General features: G+C 53.2%; 1 protein-coding gene across 2 annotated transcripts in view; it reads left to right on the forward strand.

The window, feature by feature from the left end:
• The window catches only part of MAST1 (microtubule associated serine/threonine kinase 1), a 26,129-nt gene extending 6,491 nt beyond the window's left edge, over window positions 1-19,638 (forward strand). For both annotated transcript variants that reach the window (XM_067733455.1, XM_067733453.1), the window contains 23 exons: window positions 1,939-2,017; window positions 3,911-4,071; window positions 4,191-4,266; window positions 4,439-4,648; window positions 6,342-6,443; window positions 6,547-6,679; window positions 6,759-6,826; window positions 9,497-9,576; window positions 9,666-9,874; window positions 12,326-12,464; window positions 12,580-12,712; window positions 12,849-13,014; window positions 13,119-13,220; window positions 13,378-13,500; window positions 14,025-14,134; window positions 14,861-15,039; window positions 15,132-15,379; window positions 15,714-15,920; window positions 16,115-16,344; window positions 16,662-16,784; window positions 16,909-17,045; window positions 17,905-18,092; window positions 18,193-19,638. In XM_067733455.1, coding sequence (XP_067589556.1) covers window positions 1,939-2,017; window positions 3,911-4,071; window positions 4,191-4,266; window positions 4,439-4,648; window positions 6,342-6,443; window positions 6,547-6,679; window positions 6,759-6,826; window positions 9,497-9,576; window positions 9,666-9,874; window positions 12,326-12,464; window positions 12,580-12,712; window positions 12,849-13,014; window positions 13,119-13,220; window positions 13,378-13,500; window positions 14,025-14,134; window positions 14,861-15,039; window positions 15,132-15,379; window positions 15,714-15,920; window positions 16,115-16,344; window positions 16,662-16,784; window positions 16,909-17,045; window positions 17,905-18,092; window positions 18,193-19,430 — 4,441 coding nt within the window. In that variant the 3' untranslated portion in view covers window positions 19,431-19,638. The remainder of the gene's footprint in view (window positions 1-1,938; window positions 2,018-3,910; window positions 4,072-4,190; window positions 4,267-4,438; window positions 4,649-6,341; window positions 6,444-6,546; window positions 6,680-6,758; window positions 6,827-9,496; window positions 9,577-9,665; window positions 9,875-12,325; window positions 12,465-12,579; window positions 12,713-12,848; window positions 13,015-13,118; window positions 13,221-13,377; window positions 13,501-14,024; window positions 14,135-14,860; window positions 15,040-15,131; window positions 15,380-15,713; window positions 15,921-16,114; window positions 16,345-16,661; window positions 16,785-16,908; window positions 17,046-17,904; window positions 18,093-18,192) is intronic.
• Window positions 19,639-19,720: the final 82 nt, after the last annotated feature.

Genomic DNA, 19,720 nt, shown 5'->3' on the forward strand with positions numbered 1-19,720 from the left:
CCATACCCTCCCTACCCACCGTCTGGGCCACCATCTGTTCCCCTTCTAATTGCACCCGAGTCAGGCCTGAGGGACCCGCAGAGTGCCCCAACGTCCTGGCGGGAACAGGCACCCAGTCTTAGGGACGGGACCTATAAGAAGGCGGGGCCAACCACCAGTTCAGAACCAGGGAAGGGGCGGAGCTTCCTTTGCCGCGGAGTGAAAGCGCTTGCGCTATGGGGCCTGGGTCTTAGTCTCCCAAGCCTCGCTCTCCAGGCCAGGCGTTTCCATAGCAACAGGACAGGGAAGCAGGGAGGAAGTGCGCAAGCGCAGACTGCTTGATGCCCATCGAAAGACTTGGTCCTTGACGTGGGGGAGGGCCCCTAGGGCTATTTCTCGAGGGCCCAAGAGGAGAAATCTCAGGTTTCCCTCCGGGGGTCTCTGTGGGTTTCTGGAGTGTCCCTAAGATGAATTTTCTGGGGGGCTTTGTCGAGATTGGGGGAGAAAGAGAGATTCTTTGAATTTTGAGGGGGAATCTTTGAGGAGTCACCAGGGTGTTTGGGTGGGTCTCTTTGTTTTTTGAACTTTATTCATTCTAAAAACGTCTGAACAACTGCTGTGTTCTGAGACCTGGGATATGGAGTGAACCACATCCCTTCTCTATCCTTGGAGTTGAGTTGGGGAGGCAACGCAGGTCACCGCAAAGGCTGGTGAAAGCTGTGGGGTGCGAGTCACAGGAGACTGTGGGGACAGAGGACGGCTTCCTTGGAAGAGTGGGGATTCCCTGCGACCGTGGAATTCAGCTGAGGGCAATAGGGAGCCAGAAAAGGGCTCCAAGATTGGGCCGGATGTGGTTGCCTACATGGAGGGTGAGCTGGGAAGCAGGTGAGCTGAGCGAGGTCACTGCCTGGAGAGAGGATTCCAGTGCATGGGAGTGTGTGTACACGTGAGTGTGCAATCTGTGTGCTGATGGGGATGTGTGTGAGTTTGTGAGGCTGTGAATATGGGAGGCAGCCCATGCCTGTTTTTGTATCCATGGGTGTGTATCAGCGTGTGAGAGTGAACGTGTGTGACTGTGTACTTCTAGGGTTGTAAATGTGTGTGTGAATAGCTGAGGAAACATGTACCTCCATGTGTGTCTCCATGTGAATATGTAATTTGTGTGGGAGTGTGAATGAGTGTGTGGCTGAGAGTTTGAATGTGTGACTGACTGCGTGAGGGTGTCTTCAATGTGTGTCACGTGAATGTGAAAGTCTAGAGTGTGTGGGGGAGTGTGTGTGTATGTCAGAGTGTGTGAGTACCAGTCTCTGTAAGTATATATGTCTATATGTGACTGTACGTCTCTTTTTTCATGTATGATTGTGTGTTAGCCTGGAAACATGTGATATTTGGGTCCATGTATGGAACAGTGAATGCATGTGAGTGTCTGTGTTGAAGAGTCACGTGGTGTGAATGTGTGTGACTTTCAGTGTGTGAACTCAACCGTACTAGTAACAGTAATACTAATGGGTGTAGCCACGAGAGTGATTGTGTCTATGGGAGCATGCATGTGTGTGTGTGTATGAGGAAGGAATATTTCTTCTCTGAAAAGACCCAAGTGATCTTCCTCTGAGAATTTTCTCATGGGGGTCCTCTAGCGGTCATCTTTTGGGGTCCCTCTGGGATGACTTCCTTGAGTGGGCTTTTTTCACTTTGGGGGCTTGTTTGGCATGAGGTTGACAGGAGAGGAGTATAAATGGGAAGGAGCAGAGAAGACTGATCTTTGCTCCAGGTCCCGGGTACCTGGCTGGAAGACTTCCTCTTTACCTCCTTGACTCTGGGGGACTTCAGGAATCTCAGAGTGCAGATATATTCCCCCACCTCCTGCTCTGGCCACGGCCAGTGGTTTCTCTCACACCCTGAGGAATGGGGCTGTCTGGTGGGGCCTGGCGGCCTCTGAGCATGTCGGCTGGGTTCCAGGGCGGACGGACGCCGTTGGTCTCTGGCTTCACTCCCTTCGTCTGGCTATGGCACCAACACGCCCAGCTCCACCGTCTCGGTGAGTGTGGCAGGCGGGGCCGGTGGGTGGGAGCTGCGGGGGGCTGGCTGGACTGGCCTAAATGAGAGCTTTGGGTTTCTCTTGTTCTCCAAGGGTGTCATCTGTCCATCACTTAGTGAGTTCCAAGTCCCCTCCAAGGTCCTGTTCTCCATCTTCAACATGTCTTCTTGGGGGTCCTACTTACCTCGGACTTATTTTAATTATTTTACTTTTTTACTTATTTTACTTACCTCGGATAATGACATTAAGGCTCATGTGTTAAACCAACTGCCCAAGTGTCTGCAGCTGGCCAGGGCCAGGACACACCCCTTTCACCCAGAGCCCATTTGCTCCCCCACTGCAGTACCCAAAGTCTCTCTCTCCATCTGCCCTCTTTTCTACATGTCTCTCTGGTTCGCTCCTCCATATATTGGTATGATGTTCAGCAGACTTTTATCACATGACTGTCATGTGTGTGGGGCTCTACAAGCTGGGCCTGGGCCCAAGGACTCACAAAGCCCTCATGGGAGGAGACAGATCAGTAAGAAGGCATTTATAACTTGGGGTGCTGGGGTGGTCGGAGCTGTGATGGGGGTAGCATAAGGCAAGGGGATGATAGCAGAGGGGAGGCACCTGACTGAGCTGGAAGGAGGGTCAAAGAAGGTTTCCTGGAAGAGGTGGCCTTGAAGCCAAGACAAAGGATCAGCAGGGGGTTGGCAGGTGGAAGAAGGGAGGGAAGGGTGTTTCAGCAAAGGGGAGCAGCATGTGCAAACTCCCAGAGGCAACAGAGAACTTTTCACATTTAGAAAGGTGAAAATAGCCTTGTGTGGCTGGAGCTTTGGGTTGGAAGTGGAGGGATGGAGGTGAGGCAGGCAGCAACCCTCCTCATGCTGGGACTTCTTGGCCAGGATCGTGAGGTAGATTTTATTCTAAATGCAGTGGGAAGCCATAGAAAGGCTGTTTTGCTTTATATTAAATTAAATTAAAAATTCAGTCTGACCTACTGATTCTGTAGGTCATAGATTGTGTGCACTGAAAAGATTAATAGATAATGATGGGTTGGGGAGTTTTAAGCAAGAAAGTGAGTGATATCATGTTGAAAAAGATCATCCTGCCTGCAGAATCAGGTGGCTGTCCTTGTGTTTCTCCACTGATGTCTGTGGGTCTGTGTTTGCCCCAACTGCATGCCAGGCCCTGACTGGGGCCAAACAGAACCAAATCCCTGCCCTGGAGGAGCAGACAGCAGTAACAAATAAGTCATAAAGATGTACAGTAGTAAGTAATGAGATAAGAAGTCAGCAAGAAGAAACGAGTTGGGGCAAGGAGAGGGAATGATCCGTGTGGTCAGAGGAGGCCTCCCGAAGGGTGACTTTAAAGCAAAGACTTGAAGGAGAAGTGATCCATAGTAGATGTGTCACAGACAGAGGGAACAGTCAGTGCAAAGGCCCTGAGGCACTAGTGTGCCTGGTTTGTTCAAGGACCATCAAGGAGGCCTGTGCAGCTGAAGCAGAGCAGGTGAGGGGGAGAGTGGGAGGAGGTGATGGCAAGGAGACAGGATCAGATCTTGCAAGACCTTGTGGGCTGTGGGGAGGACTTAGGCATTCACCATGAGTACCGTGGGAGCCATGGAGAGTTCTGAACAGAGGAGGCATGAGACTTGACTCAGGTTTTCACAGGTTCCCTCGGGCCACATTCATGTCTGTGTCACTGTTCTCATCTGTGTCTGTCCCTGCCCCCTCCCCGCCCCCCTCTGTTGCCAGGAATCCCAAGCTGGGCCTTGGGATCCAAGGATCATAAGCCAGGTCCAGATTCTGGCCTTGCTCAGTGGCCCGCCAGCCGCGGGGGTCCCAGACCAGGGTCCCGAGCTGTGGGGGAACGTGGTGGCTCTGACCCCGGCCCCGCCCCTCCCCCCAGTCTTCCTGCTCCTCCCAGGAGCGCCTGCACCAGCTGCCCTACCAGCCCACCGTGGACGAGCTCCACTTCCTCTCCAAACACTTCGGCAGCACCGAGAGCATCACGGATGAGGATGGTGGCCGCCGCTCCCCTGCGGTGCGGCCTCGCTCGCGGAGCCTCAGGTGGGCCTGAATCCCCCTCCCCGTCCAAGCTGGTGGGTCTGGGGGCTCATGCCCTGCGAGGCGCCTGTCTGCAGTTTTGGAGGAAAGTGGCTGGACGCGATGGGCTTCTCTCTCCGCAGCCCCGGGCGCTCCCCCTCCTCCTACGACAACGAGATCGTGATGATGAACCATGTCTACAAGGAGAGGTTCCCGAAGGTGAGGCGGGGCAGGGGGCGGCTGCAGGGAAGCGGGGCGGCCGGAGCCCTCGCTCGCTTTAGCTCCGCGCGCCCCCTGGCGGCCGGCGCCGCGCCGTGCAGGCTTTGGCAACCACTGCCTCTGGGCTGAGCCCCGCGCCGGCATCCCGGCCCTGCCTCCGTCCCTCCCACAGGCCACCGCGCAGATGGAAGAGAAACTGCGCGACTTCGCCCGCGCCTACGAACCTGACAGCGTGCTGCCGCTGGCCGACGGCGTGCTCAGCTTCATTCACCACCAGATCATCGAGCTGGCCCGGGACTGCCTGACCAAGTCCCGCGACGGCCTCATCACCACCGTATACTTCTACGAATTGCAGGAAAACCTGGAGAAGCTGCTGCAGGACGTGAGTGCACCAGGAGGCCGGCCACACCTCAGGCTCTGAACCCCCAAATCAGGCTCAATGGCCCCATAGTTTCCTTCATCCCACATCCACTCAGGGGGCGCCTGCCACGTGCCAAGGGGCTAGTGTGGATTGAAGGGTGGAGGAGAAAGACTAAAGCCCCGCTCTAGGTCTGATGGAGGAAGCAGGAATTTATATATACACGGATCTATTTCACAAAATGCACCTTTTGCCTTTATTTCATCAAAATCACTATATTGTTATAACCAAGATTTTCACATAATTTGGTGATATTGACAGTAATAATGTAAAAGTTTCTTTTATTTTTTTCACTGTTTTAATTAATTTTATTGGAGTATAGTTGATTTTCAACGTTGTGCTAGTTTCTGCTGTACAGCACAGCGGATCGGTTATACATATACGTATATCCACTCCGTTTTTAGATTCTATTCCCATATACGTCATTACAGAGTATTGAGTAGAGTTCCCTGTGCTATACAGTAGGTTCTTATTAGTTATCTATTTTATATATACAATAGTGTGTATATGTCAATCCCAATCTCCCAATTTATCCCTCCCAACCCCCCAAACAGGAAGCAGGAATTTAACATCCTTCACCTCCTTCAGATCTTTACTCAAATGCTACTTCCTCAAATGGCATCAGGACTGAGACTAGGATGAGGCAGGTGATTTTTTTCCCTCTTCAGAGCATTAATTATTGAAAAGAAAAAGTATGTTAAAACTTAACATTAAGTTTAAATATTTTATTTATAATTAAACCAAAATTTGTTATAATTTAACTTTCCTGGTTTTAATGGAAACGAACTAATCAGTAATACTGTTTTCATTAAAATCATTAATCATTTGAAAAACAAAAACATGTAGAGACGGTCCCACACGTTTCCTTTTGATTCAAGCTCCAGTATGGTTTGGCCCAGCCCTCTGGGATCCTGTCCTTATTTAAATTTTTCTGGGAATTCCCTGGTGGTCCAGTGGTTAGGACTCGGTGCTTTCACTTCCAGGGCCCAGGTTCAATCCCTGGTCAATCCCTGGTCAGAGAACTAAGATCCCACAAGCCTTGCGGCCAAAAAATAAATAAGTTTTGCTTATCATTTTTTTCTTCATTAATTTTGATTTTTCAAATAGTGCATTAAAATATTAGTTATCTTGAAGACTGAGGGTTTTGGTGTCCAAGGTGACTGCCTCATTTGCCTCACCATAGTCCTGACTTTGATAGGCATGATAGATAAATTAATACGTGGCCTGTTTGATAGAAAACAGGAACAGGAGAGTAGAGTAACGGCGATTGAGAGTCCTACCAGGTAGTGGAGTGTGATTTTGGATTGGAGGGTTCAAGGCAGGCCTCCATGAGGAGTTGACAACTGGGCAAAGACCTAAAGGAGGAGAATTAGGAAGCCATGCAAGGATCTGAGAAGAGAGCATGCCAGGCAGAGGGATTTTTAACTCGGCCTGGATTATAGAGCTGTTTTGAAGATGAATTGAGTGAGTGAAGGTTTTAGGACCATGTTTGCTGTAACAATAATGATTATTTTTACCATGTGGCCTGGGCCTCAGTTTACTCATCTGTAAAATGGGACAACAGCAGCAGTATTGTCCGTTCCTGTGGGGATGGGAGAGAAGCCTGGCTCAGGAAAGGCACCTGTGAACCACACCCCCACTATGCCCTGCACCCCAGGCCTATGAACGTTCCGAGAGCTTGGAGGTGGCCTTTGTCACTCAGCTGGTGAAGAAGCTGCTCATTATCATTTCACGCCCAGCGAGGCTGCTGGAGTGCCTGGTAAGGGGGCTGGGCATGGGCGGGGGGCAGTTGGTGGGGGACTGGGGAGGGGTTGGCTGGGACACCTTGGAGTTCACCCTGAGCGCACCCTGCCTTGCCTCAGGAATTCAACCCCGAGGAGTTCTACCACTTGCTGGAGGCAGCCGAGGGCCATGCGAAGGAGGGCCACCTTGTCAAGACGGACATCCCCCGCTACATCATCCGCCAGCTGGGCCTCACCCGTGACCCCTTTCCAGGTGCTGGCTGCTGGCTGCAGGGGACTGTGGGTGAACCAGCTGGGACCCCAGTCTCCACTCACTCTCATTCCCTTCCTAGATGTGGTACACCTGGAGGAACAGGACAGTGGCGGCTCTAACACACCTGAGCAGGACGACCTCTCTGAGGTAAGGCCAGGTGGCCCAGCAGGCAACACTCTGGTCTGGCCCGACTGGTCGGGGCTCACCTCCTGGCTCTTTGTCCTCAGGCTGGGTGGACCTCTTGGTCCCCACTCTGAGCCTCAGTTTCCCCAACTCTAAAATGGGTTAATAATAGCTCTTCCTTCATAGGCTTTTTTCTTTTCCTGGTAAAATACACATAACATTGTTATTTACTACATTCACAATGTTGTGTGGCCATTACCTCTGTCTAGTTCCTGAACATTTTCATCATCCCAAAAAGAAACCTTGTGCCCATTACGCAGTTCCTCCCCATCCTCCCTCCCCCACAGCCCCTGGCAACCACTGATCTGCTTTCTAGATCTTTCTGTCTCTATGGATTTGCTGAATCTGGATATTTCATATAAATGGAATCATTCACTCTGTGGCCTTTGGTGTCTGGCATAATGTTTTCAAGGCTTATCCCTGCTGTAGCATAAATCAGTACTTCATTCCTTTTCATGGCTGAATAAAATAGGCCACATTTGGTTTATCCATCGTTCATCAATGGACATTTAGGTTGTTTCCATCTTTTAGCTATTGTGTGAACAGTGCTGCTGTGAACATTTGTGTACAAGTATTTGTTGGAACAAATGTTTCAGTTCTTTTAGGTACATACCTAGGAGTGGAATTGCTGGGTCACATGGTAATTCTATTTTTAATTTCTTGAGGAACACTGCATGGAGTTTTGAGTGGGTTGAGTGTCTCTGTGTGTTAACAGCTCAGCATAGTAAAAATTACTATAATTCCACCCCCCAGGCCAACCACACTTGGTAGATGTTCCACATATCTGGTGGAGATTGCCCACCATAATGGTCATGCATGTGTTTTCTCTGAGCTGCCTAGTGTTTTCAAAAATGTGAAACAAAATATAGAAATCAGAAGATTAAAATTAGAATCTGGGTTTGTGCCTTTTTGAAAAATTAGAAGTTCTGACAATACTGTGATGGAACCAGCTGACATTGAGTGGGGGCTGGCCTATGATATGGGGTATCCACACCCCAGCCACCCATGGCTCTCACCTGGTATGCCTGGCCCATGAAGGCATTTGGATTTGTGACTTTTGTTTCAAATTGTGTCTATGAATTCACACATACATACACACACATCTGTCATATATATATATATATATATATATGTATGTATATATATATATTTTTTTGAATCTCATTATACATGCCATTTGTTTAATTTTTTGAATAGGTAATGGAATGACATCACTCAAAAGTCTAAAACTCTAAAAAGGTATTTATCTTTAATTGTTGTTTGTAGGATCCTATGTAATTCCATTCAATCGAACTTGTGAATTGAGTGATTCAAATCTTCCATCTTCCTATTCATCTTTTTTTTTTTGCCGGATTGATCTGATAGTTTCTGAGAGCCATGTGTTAAATTCTTGTTCTGAGTAATTTCTCTTTGTAATTCTGTCAATGTTTGTGTCAGACTCTTTTGGGCTACATTTTTAGGAGTGTAGAGTTCAATATTTTTATATCTCATAGATCTTTTCGTGAAATATTTATGTAATAAATCTCTTGTCCCTAAGAAAAATAAATATTATTTTTTAAAAAGACATACAGTGAAAAATCTTATACCCATTCTTGTCCCCCATATCCCTATTACCTCAAATATGATTATATTTTGTCCCCTTTTTTACACAAAAGCATACAGTAATATTGTTCCTTACCCCCCTCCCCATTTAACAAAATACTTTGGAGAACTTTCTAATAAGTGTACAGAGATATTCCTCATTTTTAAAATGTACAGGACTTCCCTGGCAGTCCAGTGGTTAAGACTCCATGCTTCTACTGCAGGGGGCATGGGTTCGATCCCTGGTCAGGGAACTAAGATCCTGCATGTGGCGCAATGCAGCCAAAAACAAAACAAAACAAAACAAAACAACGGTACAATATTCCTTTAGATTATATCCCCTCGTGTTTATTTAACCAATTTCCTGTGTATGGATTGTTTCCAGTCTTGCAATGAGCAGGATAGTACATAGGTCATTTTTCACATGTGCAAGCATATTTGTAGCATGAATTCAAAAGTGAAATTGCTGGATTAAAGGGAACATGCATTTGTAATTCTGATATACACCCAAGTACCTTCCATGGGGGCTGTACCAATTTATACTCCCAACAGCAAGGTATAAAAGTATCTGTTTCCCCACAGCTTTACCTACAGAGTGTCAGCTTTTTGGATTTTTTTTTTTTTTTTTTTTTGCCAATCTTCTGAGTGCAAAATGGTATCTTGAGGTAGTTTTAGTTTGCCTTTTTGTCGTTATATGTGAGGTTTAACATTTTTTCACATGGTTAAGAGCTCTAACTCTAATTCACATATCTTGCCTATTTTTTCTCTTCAATTGTTAGTTTATTTGTTGATGTCTGAGAGCTCTTTATATATTAGAGTGATTAGCCATTTTGTAGGTTTCTTTCCTAATGGAGAGAAGTTAGGTATCAGTATATGGCTTCAGGGTCAGCCAGTCTTGGGTTCACGTCTTGACTCTGTTACTCCCTCACTGTGGCACTTGGATGAAGGACACACCCACCCCCTCTGTGCCTCAGTTTCCCCGTGTGTTAGGTGGAATAACAAGAGTGCCAGTCTCATGATGATGATGGAGTGGTCTCCCTTTTTCCCCTGCAGGGCCGAAGCAGCAAGGCTAAGAAACCACCTGGAGAGAATGACTTCGAGACCATCAAGCTCATAAGCAATGGTGCCTACGGGTGAGCCACCCGGGGCTCTGGCGGGGGGAGGGTGGCGGAGGCCGGGTGTCTCGGAGGTGATGGCCGGTCCTCGCTCTCTCCCCCTGCAGCGCCGTCTACCTGGTGCGGCACCGGGAAACGAGGCAGCGCTTCGCGATGAAGAAGATCAACAAGCAGAACCTGATCCTGCGCAACCAGATCCAGCAGGCCTTCGTGGAGCGCGACATCCTCACCTTCGCTGAGAACCCCTTTGTGGTCGGCATGTTCTGCTCCTTTGAGACCCGGCGCCACCTCTGCATGGTCATGGAATATGTGGAAGGTGTGGCTGCCTGCAGGGCTGCAGGGAAGATGAGGGGATGCTCGCTAGTCAGGGCTGCTGGGGGTGGCCTGCCTGAGTCCCAGTCACCAAATTAACTACCCACCTGTATGTTTATCCAACCATTTATCCATCCAGTCACTGATCATCCATTCCATCTGTTTATTTATATCCAGCCATCTATTGATTTATCTTCATTTCTCTCAATATAGATACATCCATCCAATTATCCACCCTTCCTTCATTTCATCTATTTATTTGCTAATCCATCTGTTTTTCTATCCATATATCTATGTGCCATCTCTCCATCCGTCCATCCATTTGATTATCCGTCTGTCCATCCATATTTCTGTTTATCCATTACATTGTTATTTATTTTATTCAAGTATAGTTGATTTACAATATTATATTACATCTTTTTTTGTGTGTGTGTGTGGTACGTGGGCCTCTCACTGTTGTGGCCTCTCCCCTTGCGGAGCGTAGGCCCCGGACGCGCAGGCTCAGCGGCCATGGCTCACGGGCCCAGCCGCTCCGCGGCATGTGGGATCCTCCCAGACCGGGGCACGAACCCGTGTCCCCTGCATCGGCAGGCGGACTCTCAACCACCGCACCACCAGGGAAGCCCTACATCTATTTTTTAAAATTAATAGACTTCACTTTTTAGAGCAGTTTTAGGTTTATAGAAAAATTGATTGGAAAGTACTGAGAGTTCCCACATACTCGCTTCCCCCTCCCCCCAGTTTCCCGTGTTATTTACATCTTGTATTAGTATGATACATTGGTTACAATTGATGAACAAATATTGATACATAATTATTAACTAAAGTCCGTAATTTATATTAGGGTTCATTGCTTGTATTGTACATCTGTTTTCCATCAATCCATCTTTTTCTATATCTAGACATTCATTCATCTATCTATTTATTCACCTAACTACTTACCATCCATCTCTCCACCAATACCTATTTACCTATTTATTAATCCATCGGCTATCCATCCCTCTTTCCATCCATCCATTTACTGTTCTTAGTTTTATTCATTCATCCAAACCTCCATTCTAGCAGCTATCTCATTTTCTCTAGCAAGCTATTTAAATCCATCTATTCATCCACAATTCATCCATCAATTTATCTGTCCATTTGCCATCCATCCAATCATCCAACCACCACTGTATAGGTTTTTCATCTGTTTATCCATCCCCAACATTAATCTATCTATCATCCAAACAGACATGTATTATGGTTATTAGGACACACACATGATCTCACAGGGATACAACTGTGCCACTTCCAAGCCTTAATTGAGCATTCAGTCACTCAACAGGTGTCCCCTCATCATCTCCCTCATGCCACATGCTGTGCTGGGCGCTGGTGGTTACCCAGACAGACACACTTTTCCCTCATGTAGGTAACATTCAAGTCTGTATAAACATACAATAAACAAGAAAAATAAGCCAAAAGAGACAAGGTTGTTTCATGTAGTGAGGTTGGCAACAAGGGATATAAGGCTCAGGAAGACCATGGCCACATGGGCACTTTATTCTCTGCATAAGTGTGTGTCAGGATTATCTGGTGCCCAAATTCAGATTCCCTGGCAGTCCAGTGGTTAGGACTCCATGCTTCCACTGCAGAGGGCACGGCTTCAAGTCTGATTCATCAGTTTCTGACATAGATAAACCTGGCTCAAGAGGAAAAAAAAGGAAAGAAAGAAATTTATTGACTTGTGATAGAAAAAATCCATGTCACCTTCAGGAATGGCTGTATCTAGGTGCTCAAATCATGTCATTAGTAATCGCTCCATATTTTGGCTCTGTGGACTTCCCTTTAAACAGGCCCTGATATAGTGGGGTTACTATCCAACAGATTCCGGTTTACATTCTATGCGCTTAGTAATCTTTGTGAAAAAATAGGGAAAAGTCATTGGCGCAACTTGGGTTACATGCTGACCCAGCTGTTAAACCGGGAAGGAAATCTGGCCCTTGTAAGAAAAAGGAGAAATGGACACTGAAGGAGACTAAAATATGAATGCTGTTTGCAGTAACTCTGGTGGGGGCAAGTAATTTATATATTAAGTCCCCGGACCCTCAAGTTTCAGACTCCAGATCAAGTGCCTAAACTCAGTAGATAAGCAGGCAGCCTTGGCCCAAACCAAACCTTACCTCTACCATCAACTCCCTGCATGACCCAACATCTCTCTGAGTCTCAGTCCCCTCCTGGGTAAAATCAGCTGATTATACTGACATTGGAGGATGGCTAAGAGGGCAAGAGAAGCCTGGTAGAGGGCAGTCCCTGTGCAAGCTGGGGAGAGGGAGACCCCTATCGAAGCCTCAGTTTTCCTTAGCTATAAAACTGGGGCAATGTGAGATGGGGACCCGGTACTACGGTGCATGTTGAGTGCTCAGCTCTGAGCCAGGGGTACCTCCCTCTTCACGTGGGCCTATTCCTTCACCCCCAGGGGGGGACTGCGCCACCCTGCTGAAGAACATTGGGGCGCTACCTGTGGAGATGGCCCGCATGTACTTCGCTGAGACAGTGCTGGCGCTCGAGTACTTGCACAACTATGGCATCGTGCACCGCGACCTTAAGCCTGACAAGTGAGCCTTGACCTTTCCCATCACTCCTTCCCTGCCCCTCGGGAGGCCCTGGCATGGAAGGGCCAGGAGTGAAGTGGATGGTCCTCGCCGCTGAGCCCTCAGCTTGTTTCTGCAGCCTCCTTATCACCTCCATGGGGCACATCAAGCTTACGGATTTTGGCCTTTCCAAGATGGGGCTTATGAGCCTAACCACCAACCTATATGAGGGCCACATTGAGAAGGACGCCCGGGAGTTCCTGGACAAACAGGTGTGTGTGCGGGAGTGGGGGTCACTTCGGGTGGAGTGACCCGGCAGGACTGTGGGGCCGAGGGCCTGGCGGGGGGCACTGCTCCCCCGGGAGGCCCCTCCTGTGGCCAGGGCGTGGGCTGACGTCCTGCCCCCAGGTGTGTGGGACCCCAGAGTACATCGCACCCGAGGTCATCCTGCGCCAGGGCTATGGCAAACCGGTGGACTGGTGGGCCATGGGCATCATTCTCTACGAGTTCCTGGTGGGCTGCGTGCCCTTCTTTGGAGACACACCTGAAGAGCTCTTTGGACAGGTCATCAGTGGTGCGTGCCTCCGCGGTGGGCAGGCAGTGGGCACGGAAACATGGGCTGGCCCGGGGCCTCATGGACTCCAAAAGCGAACCCCAGCCCTACACCTTGCTCTGCAGATGACATCCTGTGGCCCGAGGGGGACGAGGCCCTGCCCACGGATGCCCAGCACCTGATATCCAGCCTCCTGCAGACCAACCCCTTGGGCCGGCTAGGGGCAGGTAAGGGGTCGCAGAGCTGGGGGGGTCTGTTGTCCGGGAGCAGGGCTCCAAGTGCCGTGTCCCTGGGCCAGAAAATGGGTGGGGAGCTGGGCTGCTTGGCTGGCCATAGCTGTCGCAAGAATTCCCTCCCCTACACCCTCCACCCCTTCCTCCCCAGGCGGTGCCTTTGAGGTGAAGCAGCACAGTTTCTTTCGAGACCTGGATTGGACAGGGCTCCTGAGGCAGAAGGCCGAGTTCATCCCCCACCTGGAGTCCGAGGATGACACCAGCTACTTTGACAGTGAGCGGGGACGGGGTGTGGGATCCTTTGAGGGGGCACTTGCATATGGCCTGGGCTGGGACGCAGCTGGGTAGGAGACTAGCCCCTTAGACGAGAGGAGAGGGCTGAAGTTGTGTCGGGAGCGGGGCTTGGAATAGGGGCGGGGCTCAGTCTGAGAAGAAGGTAAGAAAGGAAGCTGGGGTAGGGGTGGGGCCTGGACAGGAGTAAGTTCTAAAACTGGGACTGGACCTAGGTTACGAGGCGGTGCTAGGACGCGGCACGAGGCAAGAGCCTGGGCTGGCAGAGGCGGAGCCAGGGTGGAGAGCGCCTTCGGTGCAATCTGGGGATGTGGCCTCTGTGGAGGCGGGGCTAGACGAAGCCTCAGAGAGTGGGACGGGGACCCAGCGAGGGGGCAGGACCTAAATCTGATCCGAGAAAGGGGCAGGGGTGTGGCCGGGCCTGCAGGACCCGAACCTGTCTCCGGTGGGGGTGTGATTTGAGGAGTGGACCCATGCCCGCGGTCACGACCCACACCTCCACTCCAGCCCGCTCAGACAGGTATCACCATGTGAACTCGTATGACGAGGATGACACGACGGAGGAGGAGCCCGTGGAGATCCGCCAGTTCTCCTCCTGCTCCCCGCGCTTCAGCAAGGTGAGGCCAGGCGGGGACAGAGGTGGGGTGAGACCGTCGGGAGGGGGGACCTGTGTTTAAGTACGGGATGGAGGTGGGCCTGAAGTGGCCAGGGGCTGAGGAGGCTATGGGGAGCAGGGTCCAGGCCCAAGGTCTCAGACTAGAGAAGTTACTGAGGCGGTGAGAATCGGGGAGTGATGAGGCTTGGGCGGGGGCGGCGGGGGAACATCCTCGCTGGATGTCTTGGAACCGACCTTTGGCATCGAGTGGAATCTAACGGGAGCCTGGAGAGTTGTGGAAATGAGGACCCACAGTGGGGCGGGGCTAGATCTGGAAGGGGCGGGGTCAGGGCCTGGGGATGGAGGGGGCTGGGTCAGGCCTTGGCGAGGCTGGGCAACGTCTCGCTTTTAGGAACAGCACGTAGCGGGGGTGCAGGACCTGCCTAGGGCGAAGGCACACATAACTGGGCGGGGCCTGGAGAGGCGGGGCAGGAAGGAGAGCAGATTCTTTAGGGCTTGGGCAGGGCAGGGTCTAGAATAGGTCGGAGCCTAATTTTGTGGGGTGGGGCCAGAACTGAAGAACTGTAGGTGGTCGGGATCGGCCCAGAATTGGGGGGCTGGGACCCCGGCTTTACTGGGGCGGAGCGTAGTTTGGCCGGGTCCAGTAGCGGGAATTCGATTGGTTCGGGAGGGAAGGCGGGACCTGGGGGCTGGACTTGCCTCCATCACCATTCATCCGTCCTTGAAGGTGTATAGCAGTATGGAGCAGCTGGCGCAGCACGAGCCCAAGACCCCCGTGGCAGCAGCGGGGACCAACAAGCGGGAGCCGAGCGCCAAGGGCCCAGAGGAGAAGGTGGCCGGCAAGCGGGAAGGCCTAGGTGGCCTGACCCTGCGCGAGAAGACCTGGAGAGGGGGCTCCCCGGAGATGTGAGCAGGGGCAGGATTTGGGGTTTGGGTCCTTTTGGGTCCTTTTGGACCTGAAGGGGAGTAACTCCTCTGACCACGCCCCCTTTGCGCAGCAAGCGCTTCTCGGCGTCCGAGGCCAGCTTCCTGGAGGGGGAGGCCAGTCCTCCGTTGGGCGCGCGCCGCCGTTTCTCGGCGCTGCTGGAGCCCAGCCGCTTCAGCGCCCCCCAAGAGGACGAGGATGAGGCCCGGCTGCGCAGGTCTGCTCGGCCCAGCTCCGACCCCCCAGGCTCGCTGGATGCGCGGGCCCCCAAGGAGGCAGCTCAAGGGGATGGCACCCCCAGCGCCGGGGACCCGGAGGCCAGTGAGTGCCCCTTCCTGCCGCCTTCCCCAATTCCTCAGGGGTCATATATGAGCGTTCAATGAGCCTGTACTGTTTATGCAAGTTCTCGTGTACTCTTCACACTCCAATCTGGGATTCTCATCAATATGAGGAAGACCCGTTTTCCATGGTCAGTCAACAAACGTATCTGAGCACTCCTCTGAGTCAGGAGCTGTTCGTGACGCATGTTACCTGCTCCCATGAAATTCACAATCCAGCAAGGGAGAGAAGTGGGAAGCGCATTCCAGGCAGAGGGAACAGCGTGCGAGAAGTTTATAACCTTGGAGTGACCCCTAACCCACCTGCTCTGTTGCAGCCGACCGCCCACGCCCAGGCGACCTCTGCCCATCCTCGAAGGATGGGGACCCATCAGGCCTGAGAGCCACCAATGACCTGGTTCTGCGCCGGGCGCGGCACCAGCAGCTGTCAGGAGACCCGGTGGTAGAGAAGCGGCCTTCTCGAACCGGGGGCAAAGTCATCAAGTCAGCCTCGGCCACTGCCTTGTCTGTCATGATCCCTGCAGGTGACACTGGGCCCCGCCTGGCAGGGGAGGGGCTGCCCCCATTGGTGCCAGGTGCATTTTCCTTGTCCACAGTGACTGGCTCTGGGATGGGCCAGTGAGAGCTCTGGGACTTTGACTTGGGAGGAGGGAGGAGCGGACACAGGGAGACCTGTGTCTGTTGGCTTTGACCTCTGACCATGGGTCTGTGTCTGCAGTGGACCCCCATGGAAGCTCACCCTTGGCCAGCCCCATGTCCCCACGATCTCTCTCCTCCAACCCATCCTCACGGGACTCCTCACCGAGTCGGGACTACTCGCCAGCTGTCAGTGGGCTTCGCTCCCCCATCACCATCCAACGCTCGGGCAAGAAGTATGGCTTCACACTGCGTGCTATCCGCGTCTACATGGGTGACTCAGATGTCTACAGTGTACACCACATTGTCTGGGTGAGCACTAATGGGCGGAGCCTGTGTTCCACGGTGGGAGTGGGGAGAGAGACACCGCCCCCTCCCCAGGGGTGAGGGACAGCTCAAACTCTGGAACCAGGCAACCTAGATGAGACTCCTCTGTGACCCTCCTCTGTAACTTTTCCTTTCTGACTCTCAGTTTCTTCATTTGTAAACTGGGGAGAATAACTGTTATTTCATAAACTGTTATGAAGATGACCGTGCCTGCAGAGCTAGGTGTCTGGCACATAAGCTTAGGGAGCTTTCCTTGTTACCAAGCCTGTTAATTCTGCTCCTGTGGGGTTCCCTATCCCCAGCACGTGGAGGAGGGGGGCCCAGCCCAGGAGGCAGGGCTCTGTGCCGGGGACCTCATCACCCACGTGAATGGGGAGCCTGTGCATGGCATGGTGCATCCTGAGGTCGTCGAGCTGATCCTTAAGGTGAGTCCATGGGAGAGCGCCAACTGTCTTGGGGTGAGGGTGGGGCGAAGGGTGGGGGAGATCCCGGGGAGTTGGAGTTGCCAGAGCAGCTTCCAGCAGAGAACTTCCCCCTTTCTTCCCCCAGAGTGGCAACAAAGTAGCCGTGACCACCACGCCCTTCGAAAATACCTCCATCCGCATCGGCCCTGCGCGGCGCAGCAGCTACAAGGCCAAAATGGCTCGGAGGAACAAGCGGCCCTCTGCCAAGGAGGGCCAGGAGAGGTGGGTGGGGCCAAGTGCAGTGGGAGGGGCTATAAACAGCAGGCCCCTGGAACACTCCAGTTTATGAGCGATGGCCAGGGCTTACGTGGGAGGGGCATAGGTGAGGACAGGAGAAGGGACATTCACAGGAAAGGTGGCCGGGGCCACCAAGTGAAGAGCAAAACCAAGACAACAGAGAAGGAGGGGCTGGGAAAGCGGGAGGAGTCAGGAAAGGAGGATGTACCAAGCTCCTAGGCTGAAGGAAAGGCACTGTGGGAGCAGAGCTGAGCCAGCAGATGTGGACCAAGAGGGTGCCGTCCAGGAGATGATTCTGCCTTGCTGGATGTATTATATTTAGGCGACTGAGAGGGGCCGGGAGAAGAGATTTCTATCTGGGATGAGTATGCCAGGCCAGTAGAAATAATTTCTTCCCTTATATGTAGGAGGAACTAGGAGAGGTGGGTGGAGCCAGGAGAGTTTTCTGTTTTGATCAGTGGGTTTGACCTGGACAAGGAGTGAGTGGGGATTTGAGATAAGCCTGGCTGAGTCCAGTGAATTTTTTCCCAATCTGACAGGTGGGTTTAGTTGGAGAGGGAGGGGCTAGACAGGTGGACGCGGCCAAAAAAGGTTGGTTCTGTTTTGATGGGTGTTTCCAGCTTGGACTGTGAGTGGTCAGAAAGGAATGGGTAGACCTGAGGTGGGAGGAGCCAAGTGGGACGGAGCTAAAGGAAGTTCTTCGGTCTGGAACTGTGTGGTAGCTGAAGAGGGAGGGGTCAGAAAGGGTGGGTGGTTCCAGGAGGTACCTTGAAGTCCTGAAGTGGGAGGAGCCGGGAGCTCTGGAGTCTGGTCTAGGGAAGGTGGTCCCCTCCTTGTCCTCCAGCAAGAAGCGTAGCTCCCTCTTCCGCAAGATAACGAAGCAGTCGAACCTGCTGCACACTAGCCGCTCTCTGTCGTCGTTGAACCGTTCGCTGTCGTCCAGTGACAGCCTCCCGGGCTCGCCCACGCACGGACTGCCGGCGCGCTCGCCCACCCACAGCTACCGCTCCACGCCTGACTCCGCCTACCTAGGTAGGCCCTGAGCCTGCGCGGGGGCCGAGCTGCGCGCGGTGGCGGGTCGGTGCCCTGGCGGCGCCCGCGGCGCTCATCGTCCTCTCTCGCCCGTCCACAGGCGCCTCGTCCCAGAGCAGCTCGCCGGCCTCGAGCACGCCCAACTCGCCAGCGTCGTCGGCCTCGCACCACATCCGGCCCAGCACGCTGCACGGCCTGTCGCCGAAGCTGCACCGCCAGTACCGCTCTGCGCGCTGCAAGTCGGCCGGCAACATCCCGCTGTCGCCGCTAGCGCACACGCCGTCCCCGACACAGGCGTCGCCGCCGCCGCTGCCGGGCCACACGGTGGGCAGCTCTCACACGACGCAGAGCTTTCCGGCCAAGCTGCACTCGTCGCCGCCAGTGGTGCGCCCGCGCCCTAAGAGTGCCGAGCCCCCGCGCTCGCCACTCCTCAAACGCGTGCAATCAGCAGAGAAACTGGGAGCCTCGCTGGGCGCCGACAAGAAGGGCGCGCTGCGCAAACACAGCCTCGAGGTGGGCCACCCGGATTTCCGCAAGGACTTCCACGGCGAGCTAGCGCTGCATAGCCTCGCCGAGTCGGACGGCGAGACGCCCCCTGTCGAGGGTCCCGGCGCGACCCGGCACGTCGCCGTCCGCCGCCTGGGCCGCCAGGAGTCGCCCCTGAGCCTGGGCGCGGACCCGCTGCTGCCGGCTTCGAGTAAGGAGAAAGAGTCCCCGGGTGGCGCCGAGGCCTGCACTCCGCCCCGCGCGACGACCCCCGGGGGCCGGACCCTGGAGCGCGACGCCAGCGGCACGCGACACCAGAGCGTGCAGACAGAGGACGGCGCGGGCGGGGCGGCCAGGGCCGTGGCCAAGGCGGCGCTGAGCCCGGTGCAGGAACACGAGACGGGCCGGCGCAGCAGCTCCGGCGAAGCAGGCACGCCCCCGGTGCCCATTGTCGTAGAGCCTGTGCGGTCTGGGGCCAAGGCTGAGGTGCCACAACTCCCAAGTGTGGACTCCAAGGGGTTGCAGGAATCTGCACCCCTGGCACCTCCCGCACCTGAGGCCCCGCGGGGCCGGGAGCGCTGGGTGCTGGAGGTGGTGGAGGAGCGGACCACGCTGAGCGGGCCTCGTTCCAAACCTGCCTCTCCCAAGCTCTCCCCAGAGCCCCAGACCCCCTCCCAAGCCCTAACAAAGAATGTACCCAGCAGTGCAGGGCCCCCAGCCCCACCTGCTTCCCTCCTGGTCCCCACCACCAAGCCTGAGGTGGCGCTGACTTCCCGGTGCCCTGCTGAAGCTGTGCCCCCAGCAGCCCCGACCAAAAAAGGGGCACCCTGCCCCATGCCTCCGGGCCCATAGCAAAGGGAGCCACTGGCCCCGCGCTGTACAGCCGCCTGTATACATATGTACACATATAAATAAAGTGCGTCCGTGCTGCGTGAGCTTTCTAGAGCTCGCCCCTCCTCCCCTAGCAAGGCAGGACATCATGTTTCCTCCCCCTTGCCTGTGTGCTTGTTGAGGGGTGGAACTCCAGTCCTGGTTACCATAAAGAGGGGAGGTGAGTCTTGGTTGGCCCTTCCTTGTGGTCCCACTTTGTGTCTCCCCTATGTGCCAGCTGCCCCCAGACCCTCAGCAAACTGCAGTGCTGT

This window comes from Pseudorca crassidens, chromosome 3 (assembly GCF_039906515.1).
Source record: "Pseudorca crassidens isolate mPseCra1 chromosome 3, mPseCra1.hap1, whole genome shotgun sequence".
NCBI classification, from domain to species: Eukaryota; Metazoa; Chordata; class Mammalia; order Artiodactyla; family Delphinidae; genus Pseudorca; species Pseudorca crassidens.